The sequence below is a fragment of the Mus pahari genome, chromosome 1 (assembly GCF_900095145.1).
Source record: "Mus pahari chromosome 1, PAHARI_EIJ_v1.1, whole genome shotgun sequence".
In the NCBI taxonomy this organism is placed as follows: Eukaryota; Metazoa; Chordata; class Mammalia; order Rodentia; family Muridae; genus Mus; species Mus pahari.
This window is the reverse complement of record NC_034590.1, coordinates 29470046-29494125: the sequence shown is the minus strand read 5'-3', so window position 1 is coordinate 29494125 and position 24080 is coordinate 29470046. Positions and strand designations below refer to the sequence as shown.

At 43.7% G+C, this 24080-nt stretch overlaps 1 protein-coding gene across 5 annotated transcripts in view; it reads left to right on the top strand.

Moving 5' to 3' along the window:
• Positions 1-574: 574 nt before the first annotated feature.
• The window catches only part of Gabra5 (gamma-aminobutyric acid type A receptor alpha5 subunit), a 98185-nt gene continuing 74679 nt past the window's right edge, over positions 575-24080 (top strand). The window contains exons 1-6 of one of the 5 annotated variants that reach the window (XM_029547218.1): positions 575-699; positions 2152-2211; positions 2568-2727; positions 19898-20019; positions 21643-21710; positions 21815-22035. In XM_029547218.1, coding sequence (XP_029403078.1) covers positions 2642-2727; positions 19898-20019; positions 21643-21710; positions 21815-22035 — 497 coding nt within the window. In that variant the 5' untranslated portion in view covers positions 575-699; positions 2152-2211; positions 2568-2641. Of the gene's footprint in view, positions 971-1310; positions 1532-2151; positions 2212-2567; positions 2728-19897; positions 20020-21642; positions 21711-21814; positions 22036-24080 lie in introns of those variants that run through there. The other 4 variants (XM_029547212.1, XM_029547222.1, XM_021196067.2 and 1 more) reach the window with 4 other exon arrangements.

Genomic DNA, 24080 nt, shown 5'->3' with positions numbered 1-24080 from the left:
ATTGGTCCTAGCTGCCCTTGTCTCGCATAAACTATGCTACTGACATTGGACCAACACGTTAATCAACCGCATGTGCCCGCTGAGAAGGTAATGTCTTCCTTTCAGGCCCCAGAGGGGCACAGGAAAGCTTTGCACTGCCTGTGACCTACTTTTCTATCTACGACCCCACACCCTGTCTCTGCACTAAGGATGCTACAGTTTATCAAGGGATGAGTCTTCAGTAATGCCCTAAACATGCCCTGCTATTGTGAAAGGGTTTCATTGTAAGATCCGGCAATAATTACTCTCCGTGAATTAAATGATGAGGGTTCTCTTGCACCAGTTTCTTTCTGAAAAGAATGGCTGGGTAAATCTAAGGTTGCTCCTGAGTTAGAACAAAAAGTGCTGGCCATCCTACCTGACATAGCATCCACCTTGGTTACAGATGCTGATGCCAGTCCCCACACCTTTGCTCCTCTGTCCTAAAAGGTGACTAGCGGTTATTCTAGGGGGAATCAAATATGCTTCCAATGCCCACAAGCAACTTCAGCAGAAACATGGTCTTTCCCGAAGCGGGTCAGACAGTAGCTCCCATGCCCTCCAACTGGACTGAGCGGGGCCGGGGGCCGGGCATTTGGTGAGAGTCTGGCGGCCTCTACCGGGCGCCTAGGCAGAGGAACGTTCCTCAAACCCAGGGACGACATGTGGCGCTTTGGAGAGGTGAGAGCGAGCGCGAGTCCGCCGGGGGCGCTGGGGGAATCTGCAGCGGGGCAACGCGCGGCCTCAGGCGCGGCGCGGAACAGAGCCGCAAGGCTGCAGCGGGAGCGCGGGGCTCCCGGGCTCCTCGGCGCCGAGCGCCGGGCAAGTTCGCGCCGGCAGCATGGGGCGGTGACACCGCACCAGCCAGCCGCGCCCGCTGCGGGGACAGCGGGCGGCGGCGAAGCAGGATGCGCCCTCGCCGACGGCTCGCCAGTCGGGGCCCGCGCGTAGGGTAAGGAGCTGCGGCGGTCGCCGTTGCGGGCACCCCGGCCTCAGAACCGGGAAGAGCGCAGAGCAGTTGGGCGCTCACGGATCCGCAGTGCAAACTTTGCCCGGAGACTGCGGAGGCCACCAGCACGGAGGGCAGGGGATCCGGTCGCGCGGCTGGACGGGGCTCTGGGCGCAGCGCCTCCTGGTTCGCGGTAGACAGCAGAGAGCCGCTGCCTGCGGCCGTCGCGGAGCTCGCCGGCCTGGAAGGCGGCTCCCGCTCGGGAGCAGGGGCGCGCGGTGGGCGCGGGCCCCACTTGGTGTCGCGCGCCTGTCGCGCGGGTTGCTCGAGGCCGGGCTTTGGCTGCGCCGCCACTGCACCGCGCGCAGCAGAGGAGGAAGGCGCTGCCTGCCGAGCGCTCAGCTGGCCCGCTTGGGGGCTAAGGAGGTCTGAAGGGAGCGAGCCTGAGGGCAGGACCACCAGAGGTGTCCGGTGGCGCTGCGGAGCGGCAGCAGGTGCGGGGTGGCGGAGGCTGCGGCTCCGCAGTGCCACCCCTTATCCCACCTGCGCTGTGCGCCAGCACTGGTGAGCTTGCACCGGGATCTGAGGGGCCCGAGGGAGAGCAGTCTAGCTGTGGGGATCGGGAAGTCGGGGGCTCAGGGGCAGCAGAAGGCACCGCCCGAGTTTCCCTGAATGCGGCGCCGCGTGCTCGCCGCCTAGACTCGCCAGACTACCGGCGCCGAGCCCTGGGATTCGCCCAGGCGACCACCGCATGCCAGCCTTTCTATTCTTGAAGGGAATCTCAGAGGGCCTTCTCCTCCGAGATGAAAGTACCTGTTGTGTGGTTTTTCAGTTCTGGACTTTGGGGGCGGGGGGTCTCCGTAGAAATGTGTTTCTTTTGGAACTCTGGCTTGCTCGTGTGCATTGAGCATCTATTTGCGTTATGCGCATGTTGAGATGTTATATGCCTTCTCTAAGGTTGTTGCTGGCCCAGGGTCAGTACTTGCTTGGATTACCACTGTGTTAACCAGCGTCTAGCTAAGAACAGAGATATGTTCCAAGTGTCGTGATTACTAAGCCATGTAGTCCTGGGGGCAGAATGCCAACCCAGAAAGTCTGACCCTCACCGGCAAGTCTACCATTGCGATCCTATAGAAGACGTGTTTCTGACATGTGCCTTTCCCCCTCTTCCCACACACTTTCAGCACCTTGCAGAACAAGAAGCAGCTTGCTGGCTTTGAACGTGTGGCAAATATTTCAGAAAGGTAAATTTATCTAACTTGTGGATTTGATAGATGCAAAATGCAATTGTCAGATAACTTTTGAGACCTATGTTAATAATTGGGTCATTTATACCCTGCTATAACAGTACAATATTAAGGGATGCAAGCAATCTATTATAACGACTGTACACTCTGTTAAAGTGAACTAAAGCTGTAACTGTCACCTTTTTACACCGCCTTGCTGCCCAGAGGAGATGGTGCAAACTGTGCTGGCACAGTCAGCTGGTAACAAGGGCCAGGCTCAGTCTTTGTCAGCTTCACTGTGGCAGCAGCATGGTTGGATTCACTGTACTGACGGGAATATCCATGTTCATGTGCTCCCTTTTGTCTACTTTCAGCGTCAAGATCAAGTTGGAGGAAAGAACAGTTTTTCTTCCAAATTCATCTGCTTCGACTATTATTCTCACTGGGAATGGACAATGGAATGCTCTCTAGATTTATCATGACCCAAACCCTCCTTGTCTTCTGTATTTCCATGACCTTATCCAGTCACTTTGGGTAAGTTATCCCGTGTGCTTTCATTTTGTGGTCTTGGGGGCTTGTGCTGTTGTGAAGCCCTGCAGAACAGGACAAACCTTTGGTTGCCACCTCTGCAGTCCTGCACCCTTTGGTTTGTGGTGAATATGTCCTGACCCATGCTTTCTTCCTGAGCAAGGCGGTTTCTGGTGCAGGATCTCAGAAATGAGTTAGACAAAAGAAAAGAGGTTTTTTACAAGTAGAAGCAGAAGATGGCTTAAAGGAAGCTGTTTCTTCCTACTTGGGTTGGAAGAGATTCAGAAGTTCATGTACGTTAAGAACATCCACTGCTGTTAGACAAGTGTGCCACACTTCCATCCTCTCCTTGAGTCCATTATGCCACTGATTTTTATTCCTCAAGCCAGGCTAGTGCCTGTGTCATGGAAAGGGATCCATAATAGTTTTGGACTGAGCCACGTACAGAGATCATAAACTATGCCTGGCTTACCCTCGAGGTTCTGGAAATGTCGTTTCCCCTGACCTCTTTCATTTGTGCCTTTAGCGTCTCTGTACTAATGCTAGCCTTTCCTTGGCACACTAGTAATACCTCACACTCAAGATGCATGCGGTTAGAAGGCAATCAGTGTTCCTCTTCTCTCCTGTGTCCCTCACTGCCCCAAATTGTCCTGGCTAATCAGAAGGATTGCAGGTTGAAGTACTCCCACTGAACAGGGTGTGCTGCTTGGCTTCCTGTTTACCAGTGCTCTTTCCCAAGGGAACACGTCGGATACTTTTAAAGGACTGCAGGGCACAGTCACCTGTTTCCATTCGTATGACTGACTAGTATACGGGCTACTTGGCAGGTATTCACAGGCCCACTCTGCTGAACAAAATTCCCACGAGGGTTCGTGCTGGTGCCCGGGGCAGTTAAGACGTCTTCTGAGCACCTGAGAAAACCTTGTCATTGTGTCTTCCCTACCTCTTCTCATCTGCTCTCGTACCCCTCTCAGCTTTCTTTCTTCTTTCCTCTCCTCACTTGCCTCATCTTTCTCATATCTGACTCTGTGGCTTCTAGATGTCTAGCTTTGTCTCTGTCTCTTTTCTCTCACCTTCTCTTCTTGTTCCTCATCTCTCCTCTTCTGTTCAAACTGGAAGGGTCAGAAAGGCAGAGAGTGTCTAGAGCACGGGCAGGAAATGTCATTCTCCAGCAAGGACGTCTTTCCTTGCCAGGAAAAAAAAAGAAAAGGGTGTCTTTGTGGGCTGTTTCCCAGGCCTGTGCATCCTCTGTCCATTTATCATTTGCACCCGTGCAGAATATGCTCTAGAGTCTTGTTTTTCAGGTCAAATGCTTGGGAACTTTGGTTCTGAAACTCACTCTGTCTAGCAGGTTGTACTTTTCATTGGTTGTAAGACACACCATAAACGATGTGTGAGTCCCTCATTATTGGGTGCTATTCTTGCCTTGCTTATACCGGGGAAACATGTTCTCCATCCCTGGCCCTTCGATTCTCAGTCTACTATATGAGGGTTTTTTCTTACAAGATTCTTTTCTTTATTAAATCCTATAAATTGTAGTTTTCCCATTGCTTTTCTGAATGGAAGGTGCGTGTGAATGAAATCTCATGAATATTCCACCACTGCAAATTAATACATTTAAAATAGTTGGCTTGTTTTCTGATAGTCTATGTATACTGGGAGATATTTTAGAAGTGATGCTTATGCTGAGCTGTGCTGTCTTGGTAACATACAGTCTGTAGAATGTAGCACAATAATTCCGAGTATTGTGAACAGAACAAGGCAGGGAAAGCTTTCTGGTAGATACAAGTCTGAAGTCGAAAGTTATGTGTATGACTTTAGTTAGTTTCTTACTTGTGTGGATCTATAAGGTCTTCTACAAAATGCAGATTGAGACTGTCAGTTTCTGGAAGGAAATTCTGATTAAGTCTGAGGGTAGCCCTCAATCTCTCAAAAGCAGTAACTGTTGGAGAAGATATTAGTGTTTTAGATAGGAATATTTTCATTGTTTTAGAGTCTATTATAAAATAATACTTACAAACTGCAGGAAATGTGTGCGATGCAGACTGGTTTATGAACTGGTACCAACTCCCAAGTAACCATCCTTCCCTTTCTGGTTCTTAGTGCTGCGTGCTCTTGTATGTATTGTACATGTCTGGGGTCTACTGCATATTTAGCTTTTTGTTGGTTTGGGGCCCTAACCTTCCACAGTTACATATTCTGTAGGCTCTGTGATTTCAAAATGGATAGATATTGCAGCAGAACAACAGTGGGCCTACATTAGCTACTTCCCTAGTTTAGGACATTTACATCATTTCTGATTTCCCTGCTCTAGATTCTCTTGTAAAGAACACATTCGGTTTGGAAATTTCTTAAGTACTGGAACTTCTTTCTATTAGAAGATGCACAGACTAGTCTGAACATATGTAGCAGAGGACTGCCTGGTCTGGCCTCAGTGGGAAAAGATAGGCCTAATCCTCCAGAGATTTGAGGCCCCATGGAAGGGGGTAACCCGGAGTGGAGGGAGAAGAGGAGCACCCTCTTAGAGGCAAGAAGGAGGGGTAACAGGATGAGGAACTGTGGGAGGGGGCTCGACAGGGGGCAGCAATGGGTGAAATGTAAATAAATAAAATAACAAGAAAGAAGATATTCCTACAAGTGCAATTATATGCCAGGTGCTGCGGAGCCAAGCAGCATGCATTGCACACTGAACACATCATAAGACATATCAAGCCCCCACTTATTTCTTCTTATTTCTTTCTCTATTATTTATTCTTTAATCATTTTTTTACAGTCCAGACTTAATCTCCCTTCTGGTCTACCCTCTGACTGTTCCACATCCCATACCTCCTTCCCGGATCCTCGTCTCCAAGAGGATGTATACACACACACACACACACACACACACACACACACACACACACACACACACTACCAGACTCTCTCCCCACCCCTCCCCCGCCTCCCTGGGGCCTCAAGTCTCTTGAAGGTTAGGTGAATCTTCTCTGACTGAGTCCAGAACCAGCAGTCCTCTGCTGTATATGTGTGTGTGTGTGGGGTGCTCATTACACACAGAACACATCACAAGACATAAGACAAGGCCCCCACTTATTTCTTCTTAAATGAGGTTCTGCTTGCTTTCAGACTAATTGTAGTTAGGAATAATTGTGTTGAAACTCAGCCAATTTCATAACATTTCCTTGACTTTAGGTCTTGACAGATTGCAAAGTACCCACTCTTATAATGTTCTAAGTCAATCCTAGGAGCCTCCTTATGAGGAGCTCAGTGTCATTAGCCCCATTCTGCAGCTGGCAAGGTGGGAAGGATAAGCATCTCAGCAGGGAGCTCTACCCAGCCAGCACCTGCTGGGATTCCTCACTCTGTAATGCTCTGGGTCATTTTGCTCAGTCTCACCCTGTGCTTTTTTTTTTTTTTTTTTTTTTTCTTTTTTCTCTCTGACTACAATTTTGGAATATGTCAAAGCAATCTAGAGGCTGGGGGATATGTCCCTGAAATGTATTATCCATTTGGGACTTTAAAAGGAGTTTCGGTACTCTGAAATTGGGGAAGGGAACAGGTTGAACAAATTCCCTGCCCCATCATCCCTCCACCAAAGAAAGGATTTCTGCGATTGAGCTTCAAAGGGAGTTGAAAAGGGAAGTTACAAAGGTCCTGGTTTGATCACTCCCTAGTCAGAGAGCTGCTGATGCTCCTAAGTATACCCAGGAGACTCAAGAGCTGGCAGGAGTAAGGAGTTCTATGCAAACTCAGGCAGGGGAGAATGAGAAAGAGGCCACATAGACAGTTCTGCACAGGTACAAGTTGACACACCACATTTGTAAAAAATCTGCTCATTCAGCAACAGAAGATGCGTTTGTGAAGAGGGAAGTATATTTGATGATTATATAAGATATTTAACGCAAATTTGCTTTGAAAATACCAAGAGAATTATTTGTCTTTCTCTGTATCTTTTCTTCTAAATTTAACCACCAAGAGTTCATTTTCAATAGTTTTCTAATTTTATTATACGTTGTGAATTATAGAGCAGGGCATGAGTCAAGCATACAACTGAGCCAAGGCCTTATAGTCAGCCTTTGCCATGGCCCATCCAGATTCATGGAATTACTTAAGCCATTATGGTTATTTTAATGAAACCAGCAATCTAAATAGCACACTGTAGAAAACTTAGCACTGGAACAGTATGGGGATCTAAGTGCCACCAAATTATATAATGATAAGTTTAAACTAGAATTAATTTGTCAACATTTAAAAATCATAGTTTATCGGACTTGAGAGGCCAGTGACAATTGCAAGGCACATTTGAGGATTATCAGCTCCATAGGTAATGCCAGACTTCATTCACTTACTGGTATTAGCATAGAGATTTGTTTATTGAAAGGAAAAACTGTATTTTAATTTTATTACAGGGGAGCTGCAATTTAAATACATGTTGAAATACAATATGTTTAAATTGGCAATGAAAAGCAAGCTCTTAAAAACAGGGAGAAAGATCTTTCTCCGCGTACATGTGTGCCACTTTGGCCTTTGTCCCACAAAAAGGGACCTTTTCCTTCTCCTTCCTGTACTCGAGGGTAGTTGCCTCTCCTAACTGGAGCAGTAGGCATGTCTGAATCATGCCTGTGTTCACCATATCTTCTGAAGCTGGAAGTTGTCTTGCATACCCTCAGAAAACAGATTCATTCTTTTCCAGAGCTGCAGGCTATAGAGACTCAGGACACACAGTCAGTATAGTGATTGCAAAAGCACCCTAGCATTGCAGTCAAACCAGTTAGCAGGGATAGAACTGAACTAACTGATGGCTCTGCCTGGAAGCCTCAGAGAGGGACAGGCAGAGAGGGGGAAGGGAGCCCTGCACAGAGCCTCAGTGGAGTTAGAGAGCCATCTCTGACCTTGTTTTAAAAGACAGAAAAGGGGGCCTATTTCCAGACTTCCGACTTTATAAAGCTGACTTTAAGTATGTTTGATGCACCAGTGCTCAGTAAACAGCACTCGGGACAGCAGGGAACACAGCTCTGCTAAGTAGGCTGGCTATAAGCTCCAGGATGAGTCACTAGCTGGGGTCTGGGTAGAGGGGTGTGTGTGTGTGTGTGTGTGTGTGTGTGTGTGTGTGCGCGCGCGCGCGTGCGCGCGCGCGTGCGCGTGTATGTGCGTGTATACACGTGTACATGCACAGATGGATTTTCATGAAGATTCAATGGCACAAAACACACATTTTAATTGGTATGGAATTCAAAGGGAACTATTAGAATTAAACTAAAAAAGAAATCTCATCTCACTCTCATAATAGCAAGAATTATCAACAGGCATATGGGTGCATTGCATGCATTTCCAGAATGATGTTAAAACATGCTGTTTAATTTTCACCAAGTCCTCACTTGGTGCATCAGAAGAGCTCCTGCTTTAGAACTTATGGAATCATGTCCAATTTTTGCTGAAGAAAGTGGTAGAATCACCCCTTGCCTCCTAGATGCCTGCTAGGGCAAGAGTTCCCATCAGAAAGGCATTTCCACTGCATCCTGATTTTTATGGCTTTGCAGAAAAGAAGAGAGCAAGAGATGGAATCAATATGTTAGAAACAAAAGAAAATCCAAAACTAGTAGATAATTTGGGCGACTCCTGAGAAGCTCAGGCCAAACCCACTATGACGTGAGGTTCTGACGTGTGATGCATAGAGAAGCATCACAGGTAAGGAAGGGAAAAGCCCCACCATATCTGTATTTATGAGCTGTTTCCAAAACAGACAGATCTGAAAAGTTAGAGAAACATAAGGCATTGGTTTTCAGTTTAAAAATGAATTATCCCATCAGTTCACAATCAGTTTGGTTCTGTCCCAAGATCACTAATGATAAATATGAAGAGTCTTGTCGATAGTGGGTCCAGCTTTTATCTCTGTCTTTGACTCCTTTTTATGAAGCCAGACATTTCTTAACCAGCCTGCAGCTCAGTTTCTGGATGTCATACGTGGGGATAATAATGGATCCTTCATCACAAGACTTATACGCAAAATGCTAGAAGAGAAGGTTAGTGATCCAGATGGTAAGCAGTGTGTCTGGGCAGGGCCTGAGCATAATTAAGACCATAACTTGGGTATACACAAGCATCCTCCCTTGCCTGAGTGTTGTGGAAGTCATCACTCTGACTTGACAGTAGCATGAGTGTGTCTCTTTCCATGTGCTAGGCCCCATTATAGGTGATAAGAGCTAGAATGGAGCCTGGATTCAATGAGAGTGTGTTTGGACTTGAAAAAGGCAGGTAATAAACAAGCAATGGTGAAATGACGGTGATTACTAAAATTCAGAGAGAGAGAGAGAGAGAGAGATAGTGAATGTGATGGAAGGAGATGCTGCTGCAGGGATGGAGGGAAGTGGAGTTTAGTAACAGCTTTAATAGTTGAGAAGACCAAACCAGTGTTGGGGAATGGTGATAATGTCAGGATACCACACAGGAAATCAATTGGCAGCAGTCAGCAGCTGGGTTGTCATTGGTGGTAGAAATCCACAGGAGGCATAATCACAGTGTAAGGGTAAGAACTGGATGAGACATTGGACAACCTGCCATGTCAGGTAACTTTACCTGGAGAATTACAGAGGGCCATGGAGTGGAGTGGAATTGTTTATGCTTGCTTGTTAATTATTTGCTTTCTCATTGGTTTAAAATAGGGTCTCATGTATCTCATGTTACTTATGAACTCTCTATGAAGCCAAGGAAGGACTTGAACCCATGATCCTCTTATCTCTGTCCCTGACTTGTGAGATTATTGTGTGTATCACGGTGCCCAATTTATGTAGTACTAGGTTCAAACCTAGGGCTTTGTGCAAGCTAGGTGAGCACTTTACCAAGTGAGCTACAGCCTCATCTCATTTTATTGTTTGGAGATGAGAATGGCTGATGTTATGTAATCCTTCTACCATAGCTGTACCAGGTGGCCTCATTGAGTAGCTTTGAGTGAGCGGGGTCCTGTTTAGATTTAACGATGATGTGACCTTAGCATTGCATCTCCTGTGAGACCAGAGTAAAGAGAATTGCGTGGAATCTAGGGTAAGAAGAGGAGAGATGAAGGTGGTATACAGTCAGTTAAGTGGTATTCGCATTATAAAGCATCTGTTTTGACTAGTGGTATATGTGGGTGGGATGACATGGGCACGAGGAAAGATTAAGGGTCAAGGGTACTCCATCAACTCTTTCTCTTATCACTGAGATGGAGAAGAAAGTAGATGAAGATGCTTGTGCTTTGTAAGCCCTTGAAGAAGCCTCTTCCATATTCAAATAGCTGGCCAGGTCTTTGAACACAGCGAGCTAGAGGCCAGAAAAGGACTAGGATACATCATGATTTAAAAGATACTGGGGATGAGAACAGATAGAAACTGAGCTGAGTCATTATGGTGTTGAGTTTTAGAGGGTGTAAGCAAGACTGAGAGGTACGGAGAAGAGGGAAAAGAAGAGTATGGCTCTACATAGTAGCATTTAGGGATTAAAGCAAGATCTTAGTTGCAAGCTGCACAACATAACCTTGTCATAAAAAAAATAAGCCAATAATCCAAGCACTTGGGAGGCAGAGACAAGTGGATCTCTATGAGTTCAAGGCCACAGTAGTCTACAAAATGAATCAGGCTATTATACAGAGAAACCCTGTCTCGAAAACCAAAACAAAAACCAACCAACCAACCCACCAAACTAACAAACAAACAAAACTATAAACTATGCACATAACAGCCAGAACCTAAAGAGAAAAGTTTTCAGAAACCAAGAGAGAAGAAATCTCTGTAGGAAGGGAGATGCAGTTATTCCTGTTGAATGTAGTTACTGGGTCCATTGAGGTAAGCGATTGGTCTTGACTTTTAGATCTGTCCATTCAGAGTTACCTCCTGGACTTTAGCAAAGGTTCTAGGTAAGAGGTTCTAGATAAAGGATCTAGATAAGAGCAGCTGCAAGAGAAGGGAAGGGAGGTATGTGTGTGAGTATGTGTGTGTGTGTGTGTGTGTGTGTGTATCTAATGTATACAGCTTTTCCAGTAAATTGTCTGAGAAGAGGAATAAGGGGACAGAGTAATTTGTAGGTGCTGTGGCCTGTAGAGTTCCAGTGATAAGCTTTGGGATTCTGAGCCAGGCAGCAGTGTCAAGGACATGGAGAAACTGCAGAGAGGGTGCTGAGGAACACAGCTTTGATTCGAGCAATGGAAGGGTAGCACTGTGAAGCTTTGAGGGCCTGAGGAGAACCTAAAATTTCTGGCACAGTACTCCACGGACAGGACTTTGGCCACATGAAATGTATTTCAAGTTCACATTCCCTCATTGAGACTGGAGTGATCTTGTGGAGACATTGTCTAGCTACTGCCTGCCATGCTGCTATTTATAAGGTAGCTAAGGAAGCATGCCATGGACAACCAAGGAAAACCTCAGTGAGTGATGCTCTTTATCGAGAGTCATATAAGGATCCTAGCAAGCAAGTTAAGCTGTGTTTCTTACAAGTACTAAAATCCCGAGGGAGGAATGTGGCTCCAAAAGGTAGGAACACTGACACACAAAGTCAATCCTGGGTAATTCACAAAAGTCTTCACATCAAAACTGCCTGAACTTACAGCTACTGAGCCATTTTATATAAATCATAGATGGCAGTCAATGCAAGCATAGATAACATCACAGAGAAAACAACCACACTCCATATCCCCCAATACCATGTGTGCTAAGACAATACTCAAGTAACCTTCCAAAAGCCGATGAGAGATTTTCCTCTTTAAAATACCCTAGCAGTGAAACCTCATCAGGTTAACACATCACTGTCCTTAATAGATATTACAATCTGGATGTGTAAATAGTAAAGTTACACTGATATAAAATTCTTTAACCTTCTTCACATACAACGAAAGTAAGATTATTCTAGATCTCACAGAGAAAATAACTCCTAGCTAATTCCCTTTCCAGGGTCCATTGTCCTTTGGTATTTCTAGGGAGCTGGTTCCAGAAGTCACTCTAGATATCAAACTCACTTATGTGAAATTCATAGTATTTGCATGTGGCCTGTGTACACCCTCCACTATTTCTAGATTCCATAAACATTATGAATGGTTGTATTGCTGTTTTATTTGGGGGAGGGAGGATGACAAAAAAATTCCATGTGTATATATGCTATTGTTCTTTTCTGATCATTTTCAGTCAGTGGTTGATGAAATTTGTGCTTGTAGAGTCTGAAGATGTGGGAGGTAAATGGCCAAATTCTGTAGCTAAGTTTGGGTTGGGTGGGTCTGGGTGGATCTGGGGAATTAGAATGTCTTCCTCGGATTTCCCATCTCTGATTTTACACTCCTAGTTTTCCTTCAGCCTCATTCAGAAATTCTAACAAACTGGCCATGGTAGAAACATCTGTAGTTCCAGCTAATTGGGAGAAAGAGGTTAAAAAATAAAATAAAATAAAATAAAATAAAATAAAATAAAATAACAAACTGCTTTTGACCAGGAGGTCAAGTCCAATTTGTTCCCCATACTGTAAAACCTCTTTTATTAAGGCCAAAAGAAATACATCTAACTAATGACATTTGTGTGTCTATCTCTTGTCTCCATTATTGTCTCCTAAGTCACTGGCCCCCTTTTTTCCCCATCTTACCTCTCCCAAGTCTGTAATTTATAAGCAGACCAAGGCTCTGCTCAAAGAGACTTCAGGTTTCCATTATCTTCAGGAAGATTTTAAAAGCACGGCATTCAAAGTATTTTATAGATTTGTGTGTGATTAGTGACCAAGGTACAGGTTACAAATTTGAATTTTAAAAAAGTTTGTAGTATTGATGGGTGAACCTAGAGCCCGGCCCCTTCCAGCACCTGCTACTGACAAGAGCCCTGTTACTCAGTGCCCGGGGCTTACAGTGCCCTGTTACCCAATGCCCGGTGTTTGCAGTGCTCTGTTATTCAGAGGCGAGCCCCTTGTAGTGTTCTGTCACCTAGAGTCTGACCCCTTACAGCATTCTATTACTGAGGAGCAATGACACCCTAGTGCTGGCTTTTATCACAGGTCTCCCACTCCTGCAAATGCCAGTTGCCAATTTATGACAACTGTTCATAATTTTCTCTAGTACCCTTTTCATTGGCTTGCCCTAATGAGAATCTACAGTCTCAAAAATTCATGTCTGTTTTCTTTGATTCCAAACCTAGACAGAGTTCATGTTCTCTCTCTCTCCCTTATGTTACTATCTTGTCATGCTTTGTGAAGTGACTCTTTCTGGGCTTGACTGAAATTCTCCAGTACTAACAATTTTCATAATTGTGTCAGAGACAACTCTGCCTTCTACCTGTGCCTATGCCTCACCAGAGTGAGACATAGGTTCAGACATCAGTCACTGAAGCTATTACTGGCATTCCCCAGTGAAGAATATGAACACTCAAGGGCTGCTGGAGCCCATATCACTGGCCCTGTGGCAGCCCATTTACCTGTACCTTAGCCCCAGAACATGCATTTCCACCAGGACCACAGAGTAAGGTCTCTAGATAGAAGTCAGGCTCCACAAATACTCTTTCTTATTCCCTCTGCAATCAGTTACACCCAAGTCTCCAGGAACCAGAAACTGAGGAGCTAGTGCCTGGAAAGTCCAGGAATGAGACAACACTGAGTGAGAGAGATTCCTGGATTTGGAAGACTTCACTCTTGCTGAAGGCATGCACAATTGATTTCTCTTAAAGACTGCCTGGAAAGTCTGCCTGCTGGTGGATCAGATTTCGTGAGATGGCGGTTCCTAAATTCAGTTTGTCAGAATCAGAAGTTGGATCTCCCATGACAGGGATTCCAGTACATTCAGAACTCTGTAGCATCCACCAGTGTCCCCAACCCCCACCCCGTCTGGTGGAATTGCTTTCACCAGCCTAGAAAATGGGGCTCATTTGTGTCACTTATTTGTCAAACCCAACTCATCAGAATCACCAGGTCAAACCCTTGTGCCTTCTGTATTAACTAGGAAAGGAAATGTAAAAAGGAGTGATTGTTTTTAAAAAATAAAAAAACAGGTTGGATTGGTTCTATACAGGCTCAACATACCTACAAATTCTGCATCTGTGGATTCAACCACAGATTTTCCATATTTGATTAAAAACTGCTTCTCAGACCAAGCATATATAAACTCTTTTCCCTGTGTTATTCCCCAAATAGCATGTTTTAATAACCATTGGGTTATTAAAGTAGGTCTAGAGTATAAGAGAGGCAGTGTGCAGATGCTATGCAAACCTATAACAATTATGAAAGGGACCTGAGGGCCCACAGTCTATTGGGAGTTTCCATTGTCCTAGGTTTTTAACTCATCCCAGAGATGATCCCCGCCCCCATTCCAGTTTTCTCTTTAAGTATTCTCTCCCTCCATTGTCTCCCCACTTGATCCCTCCTGTACCCATACTGTCCCTATCCATTCCCCCTCCTGCCTACCTACTATAACTATGTCTATTCTCCCCCTTCTCAGTGAGATTCATGTGGCCCTCCTAGAGCCCTCCTTGTTATTTAGCTTCTTTGGATCTGTGCCTTGAAGTATGGTTATCCTTTACTTTATGGCTAATATAAGTGAGTATATAGCATGTTTCTTTTTTTCTGGGTTACCTTACTCAGAATGATCTTTTCTAGTTCCGTCTATTTGTCTTCAAATTTCATGATGTCATTTTTTTTTTTTTAGTAGCTGAGTAGTATTCCATTAAATTCCATTTTATTTATCTATTCTTCAGTTCAGGGCCATCTAGACTGTTTCAAGTTTCTGGCTATTGCAAGCAAAGTTACTATGAACATATTTGAGAAGTGTACTTGTGGTATGGTTGAGCATCCTTTAAGTATATGTCCAAAAGTGGTACAGCTGGGTCTTGAGGTAGATCTATTCTCAATGTTTTGAGAAACCACCAAATTGATTTCCAAAGAAGCTGTACAAGTATGTACTCTCACCAGCCAGGGAGGAGTTTTCCCTTTCCTCCATATCCTCGCTAGCATGATCTGTCACTTGTGTTTTAAACAATTTTTCCTGCCTACAAGATGTGCAAGGGGTAAAGTTGGAGCAGAAATTAAGGGAGTGGCCAACCAATGACTGGTCCAGTTTGAAACCCATGCCAAGAGAAGATACCACCCAAGATACTCTGGTATACTTGCAGACAAGAACCTACCATAGCTATCATCAGAGAGGCTTCACCCAGGAACTGGAGACACACAGCCAAAACATTAGGCAGAGCTGCAGAATCCTGGAGAAGTTGAAGAACAAGGATTGTCGGAGCCAGAGGGGTCAAGAATACCACAGAAAAACTACAGAATCAACTAACCTGGGCTAATAGGGGTTCACAGAAACTTGTCAATCAAAGAGCATACATGGGATATACCTGGCCATCTGCACATGTGTAACAGTTGTGCCGATTGCTCACCATGTGGGACTCCTAATAGCAGGAGAGGAAGCTGTATCTGATTCTGTTTTCTTCCTTTGGATCCTTTCTCCTAAGTGGGATGCTTCATCTAGCGGCAATAGGAGAAGATGCACCTTGTCTTATTGCAACTTGATACGCCAAGGCTGATTGATATCCATGGGGACCTCTCCTCTTCTGAAGAGAAAGGAAGGAGGGTGGATGGGAGTAGAAAAGGTGTAGGAGGGAGGAGGGACGGGAAATTGTGTCCAGGATGTAAATTAACTAACTAACTAACTAGCTAGCTAGCTAATTAACTAACTATTAAAACTTAAAAATGCATGTTAAGAAACAATAAAAAAAAATCCATTTCCTGAAAGACCAACAAATGTGCAAAGGCCATAACTTGACCACTAGATAAGCGCTGCATGTTCTCATAAGTAGTATTGATGAACTCTAAAGAAATTTCCATGTTTTAAGAGAATTTTGCTATTTTAGCCTTGATTATAATTGAAGTAAGTTACCAAGATTTAAAAGTCTTTCTTTTATGTTGAAAATACATGTCAGTAATAGCAGATTTAGTTTCATTTCATAAAAAAATTCTACTCCTTCAAAGGGCTTTATCTTGCTCTTGAAGCAGTTCAGGCACGATTGTGCTTTGACCCCCCCCCCCTTCCTCCTTGAATACACTCAGCTGTGTTAAGACAGATGATGGCCAGGCCTGCCTGGTGAAGCCACCATAGCTCCACTTGAGGCTCTTCAGCGACACTGTTTCTCACTGTACACAGATTCTAGTATGCCCCGGCTGTTTTCCTTTTCAAGGGCTTTTGTTGAGCTGAATGAGAATTTCTTTTTGCATAAAAAGTAGTTTTTAAAGATCTTGCAGTTTGATGGAAGCCTAACCAAGTCGCCAGATATCGGTGGGTGAAGGAGGCACTGTGCCAGCGCAGCAAACAGTACTTGAAATCTCCTCAGTACTGTGAGAATAGGACATTGAATGGTCACTTACTGCAGTTGATTCATTTATCAGGTTGAATATGGAAAATAAGCAAAGAAAACACTCAGTACAACAGAAGCTAGATGAAACCCTGCCTCTGCCCTAAGAGGCATTTCTAGAGAGCTTCTTTTCTTGATGTCTTTTTTTCTGCTCCTCTTAGTACATGACTATTTAATATAGCATAGAAAATATTCCAGACCCCATAGCACTGAATGCTGCTATAGGAAGAACTAAAGATCAGTACAGGAGGGAATGCTATCAGGACAGGGAAGATATTGAAGTTTCTCCAAGAGAAGTGTCATTACGGATAAGCAGTGTGAGTAGACATTTTAAACTATATCTTAAAAATTATGTCTAGCTGGAGAGATGTCTCAGAAGTTGAGAACACTTCCTGTCCTTCCAGAAGACCTAGATTCAGTTCCTAGCTCCCACAAGGTGATTCACAACCTCCATCACTCCAGTTTCAAATAACCTAATACCTTCTTCTGGCTTCTGTAGGCACTAGTCATGTACCTGTTATAGAAATATACATTCAGGCAAAACAGTCATGCGCATAAAATAAAAAGTAATGAATTAAAATATGTGTTCAATAAATGAAATCAGGTCTGGAATTCATAGGCGCTCTATCCATCCCTGGGATTGGTGAGAATTTGGGTATGTGTAAAGTGAGATTCAGCTCCAAGGAACATAGCAGTTGCCCAAAACAATCAAAACAATGAAGCAGTGGGGAGAGAGAGAGAGAGAGAGAGAGAGAGAGAGAGAGAGAGAGAGAGAGAGAGAGAGAAACGCTAAGCAACACTCCGCCATGAAAATGACCAGTGATACCATTTTCTCTTGATGGTCAGGGATGTTCTTAGCCAATATAATTGAAGGACATTTCACAACTGATAATGGACAAGCTTAGAAAAGTCCTTGAAAGATGAAACAATTTTTCCTTGGTTTATATTCTAAACTTCTGGTATGTGGCTAAAACTTAGAATAGTACTAAATCCCCTATCTTTTAAGTTCTTTCCTATGATGGACACTATGATGGTAAAGCACATACTATAAATTAGCATGGTAGGGCTCATGGTTCTAGCTGCATATGTAGCAGAGAATGGCCTAGTTGGTCATCAATGGGAGGAGAGGCCCTTGGTCCTGTGAAGGTTCTATGCCCCAGTATGGGGGAATGCCAGGGCCAGGAAGCAGGAGTGGGTGGGCTGGGGAGTAGGAGGAGGGGGGAGAGGATAGGGGACTTTGAGAGGGGAAACTAGGAAAGGGAATAACATTTGAAATGTAAATAAAGAAAACATCTAATAAAAATAATTTGTTTACCAAAAAAAACTTTAAAAAAAGAACAACAATAGTAAAATACAAAAGTCATATACTGTAATGTGATTGCCAACATCATTACCTTTGTACTTAGGACCATTTATCAAGTAAACTAAATTTTTCTTGACACTGTACATTACAATGATGTGACAGACCAGCTGAAACAGCTGATTCCAACTGAGACAGCTATCAAACGACTAATTCACAGGCAGCATATGAAGTGTGGATACTCCGAAATACAATTCCCAGAATAGTGTACAGTTTATAAGTTCTGGACTGCCTATTATGTCATTTTTATGTTTAAGACTTTTGGATGAAGTTGCCTTGGGTACCTTAATAGCAGAAAGTAGATGAATGTGTGAGGAGTGACAATGTTGTTCCCTTCAGTTGTATATTCTCACATGTTAATTTTTAAATTGAAGAAACAATGAGGGCTTTCCCCTGTTAGGCATCTGGAAATTGCCTTAAATTGGAAAAACAGACTGACAATCTCTGAATGCCTTGAGAAGCAGACTATAAGGCCAGACTTTTGGGGACCAGTTTTTAGTCAACAAGGCAAGACCAGAGCACAACCTTCTTCGTATGTGACCCATATGCCTCAAGGCTTTTCAACCCCTACTAGCAATGGGGGCTCCATCCTTTCTTCTGATGAATGAAATTATCACATGTATTAGAAATGAGAGGCACATTACAAGCAGGTGATTGCCTTTAATTTTGGTACTCAGGAGGCAGAGGCAGGTGGATCTCTGTGAGTTCAAGACTAGCCTGGTATGGGCTACGAAATAAGTTCCAGGATAATCAGAGCTATACAGAGACCTTGTCTCAAGTAAATGAGGAGGGGGGTGGAGAGAAGAGAAGAATAAAGAAATAAAAAGCTCACAGTATTTTAAAATAAAAGAATAAAATATTCACATTTGTGAGTTCTGTACTAACAGGACTGAATTTTAGCTTGTTCAAGGTTCAGCTGTACTCATTTTAGTGGTGATGTGAAATTTAGATCAAGAGAATTTTATGCTTATTCTAAAGGGACTCGCTTTGGGGCCAGTAAAGGATTGATCTGCTTAAATGCAATCAATGAAAATGCATGGTTTTCAAGAGCAGAGTAGGGAAAGGGCATGTGCATTCTGACCTCAGCTTCTCACGGGGAGATGGCAACTTTGATTTCAACAACTGCGTGAAAGAAAGCGCTTATGCAGATCTGGCATCCTACAGCCAGGCTTCTGGGGGAAGTGCCAGGAATCATGTGCTCTTTTTCTGAGAGCCAAGAGTACTGAATTTCATCCAGTAATCTGTCTTGAGTCTGTGAAGCCAAGACCATCTTGCACGTCAAGTGCTGATTGCACATCTGAGAGCAACAGAAATAAATGGAGGAGGCTCTGTTGTCTTCAGGAACACTCTAGTCTCCTGAGTATGTAGACTTTCTGTCCCCCAGCTAGTCTCCTTGGCTTGTTCAGCGTTCCTCCAGGTAGATACTGAGGTCAGAATTGCTGTGTGTCTGCTGTACCAAGTTCTTGGAACTTGGGTTGTGGGATGCCAGGTCTGCATAAGCACTTTCTTTCACGAAGTTGTTGAAATAAGAGTTGTCATCTCCCTGTGAGAGGCTGAGGTCAGAATGCACATGCTCTTTCCCCACTTGGCTCTTGAAAACCATGCATTTTCATTGATTGCATCTAAGTGGGTCAATTCTAGCTTCCAGCTCCAGCTTCCCTTTGTTTTGAAGTCTGGAAAACTTCACACCAGAATATACTTTGAATATTCTTGCTCCTTTTCTGAAGGCCAGCCTGCTAGTAAGGGTGCAGTGAGGTCTGTGTTCACTGTCTTGTCTTCCAACTTGGGTAACTTTCTTATATACATTTTTGAGATAGGATTTCACTGTGTAGACCAGGATGGTCTTGAACTCATAGAGATCTGCTTGCATCTGCAGCCTGAGTTCTGGGATTGAAGTTGTGTGCTACCATACCATCCTTGGGTTAAAATTTTCAGCCTCCCTGTTCTCATTGATGACTTGCAAACTCATTTTCTTTTATTTAAAAAAAAAAGTTCCAGAGTCCCATGAGATTTCATCATCCTTCTAGTCCTCAGAGGCTCTTGTTTTTTGTTTTTTGTTTTTTTTTTTTGTTTGTTTGTTTGTTTTTGTTTTTGGTCTTTTCAAACGTGGCTATAACATTGATAGCCACAGTCTTTGATACAGCATATCACAGCCACAATGCAGTCTTCTGTAAGAGTAGCCTGGCATTTATAAAAGAAACATGGACCTTCAGCTCTTAAAAAAAGAGTAAGGAACCAGGAACATGATGTTACGTTTAAGTTGGCAGCCATTTGGCCTAGAGCAGAAGAAAGAAGAGTCAAGATCCAGGGCTCATTAAAGGAATCCAGTGACCAGCCAAGGCAGTGTGAGCTGTATGTTTCTCAGATGCCAGTCCTCCAAGGTCAGATGCCATATGAGTATTGTGTTCCTGTCTTGAAAAAAAATTTATACAAAGCAAATGGAATTTTCTCTTTCTTTCCTTTCTCTGTTTAAAAGCTTTTCGCAAATGCCAACTAATTCTGTACAAGACGAGACCAATGACAACATCACAATATTCACCAGGATCTTGGACGGACTCTTGGATGGCTATGACAACAGACTGCGACCTGGGCTGGGAGGTGAGTGTGTTTCCAGCTGAGGCTGGTGAAATCCACAGAGAAATCACCCTTAACCATAAAGATGTGCTGACTGAAATTCACATAACTTCTGAGAGAATTACTCTGTCAGGATTCTGAGTTTAAAACCAATCTATATCATGCCCTGTTATCATTTTCCAGATTCATGAAGCTGGAGGGAAGTGGTCTCCTTAAGAAAGTCTTCATACTTTCTGTTTTTAGAATAATCAGACAGTCCATTCTGGTTCCTTAGGAAAGAACTGAGTTCTTAGGTGCTGTTAAAAGCTGAGCACCCAATAATAAAAAAAGTCCCAAGTCTCTTATCTGTAAATGTGCATCAGAAGCCCATTGTCACTGCAGTCTTCTTTGTGTCTCTATATTCTGAGTGTATGATTTCTCTCAGAGACCACAGTTAACGTCTTTACAATGTCTCTGCTTATCTAAAGGGGAACGCTCCTGAACCCCAGTGAAGGTCTAAAATAGCAACCACTTCCAAACTCTCCATCTACTACCTTTCCTCCTGTACATATAGACTATGAGGTTTCCACCCTTTGCCAGAGGCATTCTTGAAGTAAAATGAGTTCTCTGGTGTTTGTATTATTAATGAAGATTTACAGAAAGCACAGATTTGTATTCAAAGATTTTAGGGCAAGAAAAGTCCTCACAGGTTTGGCCACATCTCTCTAAGACACTGAAAGATATTATCAGGCTCAGTGCCCAACAGTCCCATCGCTGTTTGCACATTCAGAGGGCCAAAGCATAGAAAAGACTGTTGAGCTGCCATCAACTCAGGAGTTTTATTCAGGCAGTCTGTGCCACTATCACTCCTTCAACAGAGAGCCTAATGGGATGATCCGAATCAGAGGGTTCAGTAGGATTGTATCTTATCCAGAAGGCAGGCCCTACAATCACACTACACAGACATGGCAAATAAGTGGATTATCACCATAAGAGGAGGTCCAGGAAAACTGAACCCACTGCCGTCAGGCTGCTTGGAGTGCTTTAGTGTGGGTGGTGGTGGATTCTGAGTGGAGTCTTTACTCATGACCCATGGAAAACATGAGTCCCTGCCCCAGTATTATTGATCATTTTGATCAATTTTGTATATCCCATTACTTTAGTAATATAGTAGGACCCTGTGATGGGAGTTTTAAACAACTCACAATGTCATCTAAGGAGGAGTGGTTCTCTTTTTCAAGCCATACTTGTGTTGGTGTGCACCAAAGCCCTTTCTCATTACCCCTTTCTTGAAGCCACCTAGTGCTTCCAGCTTTATTTGGAGATTAACTCAAGTCAGGATCCAGAGCAGGATGGCCTTAGAACTCTAGGTTTAGGAGTGTCTCCATTCACTATCTCCCATCTCAGTCCACATCTATTGAGGACAACCCCCAGGGACAGAGGTAGCATGAACCCTAGGCCATTTTCCTAATGATGGATACACTATTTGATCTGTAGTTTGAAGCAGTCCAGGTCCACTGAGTATTGTTCAAGTCTTCTAGGTTTACAAAATCCAGAAGTGTGTCACGATTATGAAGAATGAATTTGGGTACTACACTGAGAACAACAACACAGTATAGAGGAGGCTCTTGGTAAGGCAGTGCAAAGCAACCTATGTCTGTGTTTCAGAGAGAATCACGCAGGTGCGAACAGACATCTATGTTACCAGCTTTGGCCCAGTGTCCGACACAGAAATGGTAGGTACCAAAGCCTGGCTAACACAGACAATTCTCACACTGAATTAACTGTGGTAAGGACCTCTCCCGCTGAGATGTCATCCTGATGTCTTCTTGTGCATTAGGAATATACCATTGATGTGTTTTTCCGACAAAGCTGGAAAGATGAAAGGCTGCGATTCAAGGGGCCCATGCAACGCCTCCCTCTCAACAACCTTCTTGCCAGCAAAATCTGGACTCCAGACACATTCTTCCACAATGGGAAGAAGTCCATCGCACACAACATGACGACACCCAACAAGCTGCTAAGGCTGGAGGATGATGGCACGCTTCTTTATACCATGCGGTGAGCAGTTAAGTACCCCTGGGTAGCAGGTCAGGTCAGCTGATGTTGTCCTGAACGTACGTGGACAAGACTCAGTGGCTAAGGGGTATGTAGATGATTTGAAGGTTGCACATGCTGCAGCGGTGTGATGTACAGGCACAGTGAGGGCTTATGCTTTGAGAAGTACAGATACTAAGGCTAGATCAAATTGTTTCCCTGGGCTGCAGAGGTTCATGGCCATCAGCATCTGAACTTATTTTGATTTTTGGTACATGCACAAGAGCATCCTTTGAAGTTGCAATTCAAAAAATAAAAGAAGGAAATTGTATTTTATACAAATTTTATTAAGAACCTAAAATGAACCCATTTTTTTTGGTTGCAGTTGTACAGCTTTTTCAAGGTTTGAAACCCCATTTCTTGTGTTTTGATGTAGGATTTAAATACTAAGAATAAGTTATAATATTTATAATTTAAAATGATATTTGTCACTCTAATTCTGACTTCAGTTAATCAATGAATTGATCAAAGAGAGTCCTTCATAACTTTCAGTTTCCATGGTAAAACTAAGTAGGCTTCAGGAAATGCTTTCAAAGTTACAGAACATAAAACAAAATAAAAACCAGAAGGCTATATTTCCAACCCCCGCTACACATTCATCTGGGTATCTGTAGAGATTTTTTCAAAAATAACTTTAATATATTTAATATTTAATATTGGAAAATAATATAGCTATTCTCATCTTGGCTGTGTTTTGAATTATAGGCACATGAGCATATATGGTCCTGCACCTATATTACATCAAAACTTGACTTGTAGCAAGGAGTGGTAGGAAGCAAGCTTGTGACACACATCTTGGTATCTCATTTTCTGCCCAACCCTTCATTTCTCTTCACACTGCTCTTGAACTTGTGCCTGTCAATGGACATAGCATGTGTGAGTGTGTGTCTTTAAACAGCACATTCTCCATGCAAAGAAGTCTGTGGAGAAGCTATGGAACAGCGGCAATATTGTGAATAAACCCTAGGTCAGTAACCTATGGAAAATGGTCTGTAAGGGAACTCAATACAGCAGAGAAAGGTGCAAGATAGAATAGGAGCTCATGCAGGATGCTAGGGAGGACTCCGCTTTGGGGTGAAGGATTGTAGAGGTTATTTTGTGAGTAACGTTTTGTCCATATAATAAAGATACCTACCATCTCATTAGATTATTGTCCTTGAGTCTCATCTCCAAGAGAATAGTTAGATCCAAAATACCAGCCATACATCATAAAATGTGCAACTTCCCTTAGAGCGGTGTGATGCCACACTCTGGTGCACATTGCCTATGTGAGGAGTGGAGTTGGGTACACTATGGAGAGTGAGAATGGACAAGATAGGGGTTCCCTCACTGAGGGTCATTTTCAAGGTACAGCCAACACATCCTTCCATTCTCAAAGAGTTGTGCTGGCCAAGCACAGGCAAACGCCTTCGCATTTAATGCTTGGAGCAAATGAGGCTGGAGGAGTTTGTTAACCACCTCAGGCTCACAGAGCCATCAAAGGGCCAGCCACGATTTCAGCCATATCTGTGCTGGATTCATCACAATTGAACACTGGAACACAGCCACATTCTTCCTGGATCTAGGAGAGTCCTATTAGTACATCTTTTGAGTACCATGCCCAGAAGTAAGGTAAACGTGATGAGCTGCCTGTGGCAGTAATGAGTGGTTGTTTATGCAGAGTAAGGCTGCTAATGAGCTGCAAAGCTGATAATGAGTTTTCTTTCTCTCGGTCTACAACATTTGAGAAGTGAAAGCGTTCTTGAAACTGCTGTGCATCTTAGTGTGCTGAAGCTGTCTTGGTTGGGTTTCTACTGCGGTGATAAACACAGTAAGCGAGGCGAGAAGGAAGGGACTCATTTCAGCTTCTATTTCACGATAACAATCCATCACAGAAGGAAGTCGGGACAGGTACTCAAAATATGAACCGGTGCACATGCCAGCAAGATTCTGCTGAAGGGACCCTGATATAGCGGCCTCTTGTGAGGCTATGCCAGTGCCTGGCAAACACAGAAGTGGATGCTCACAGT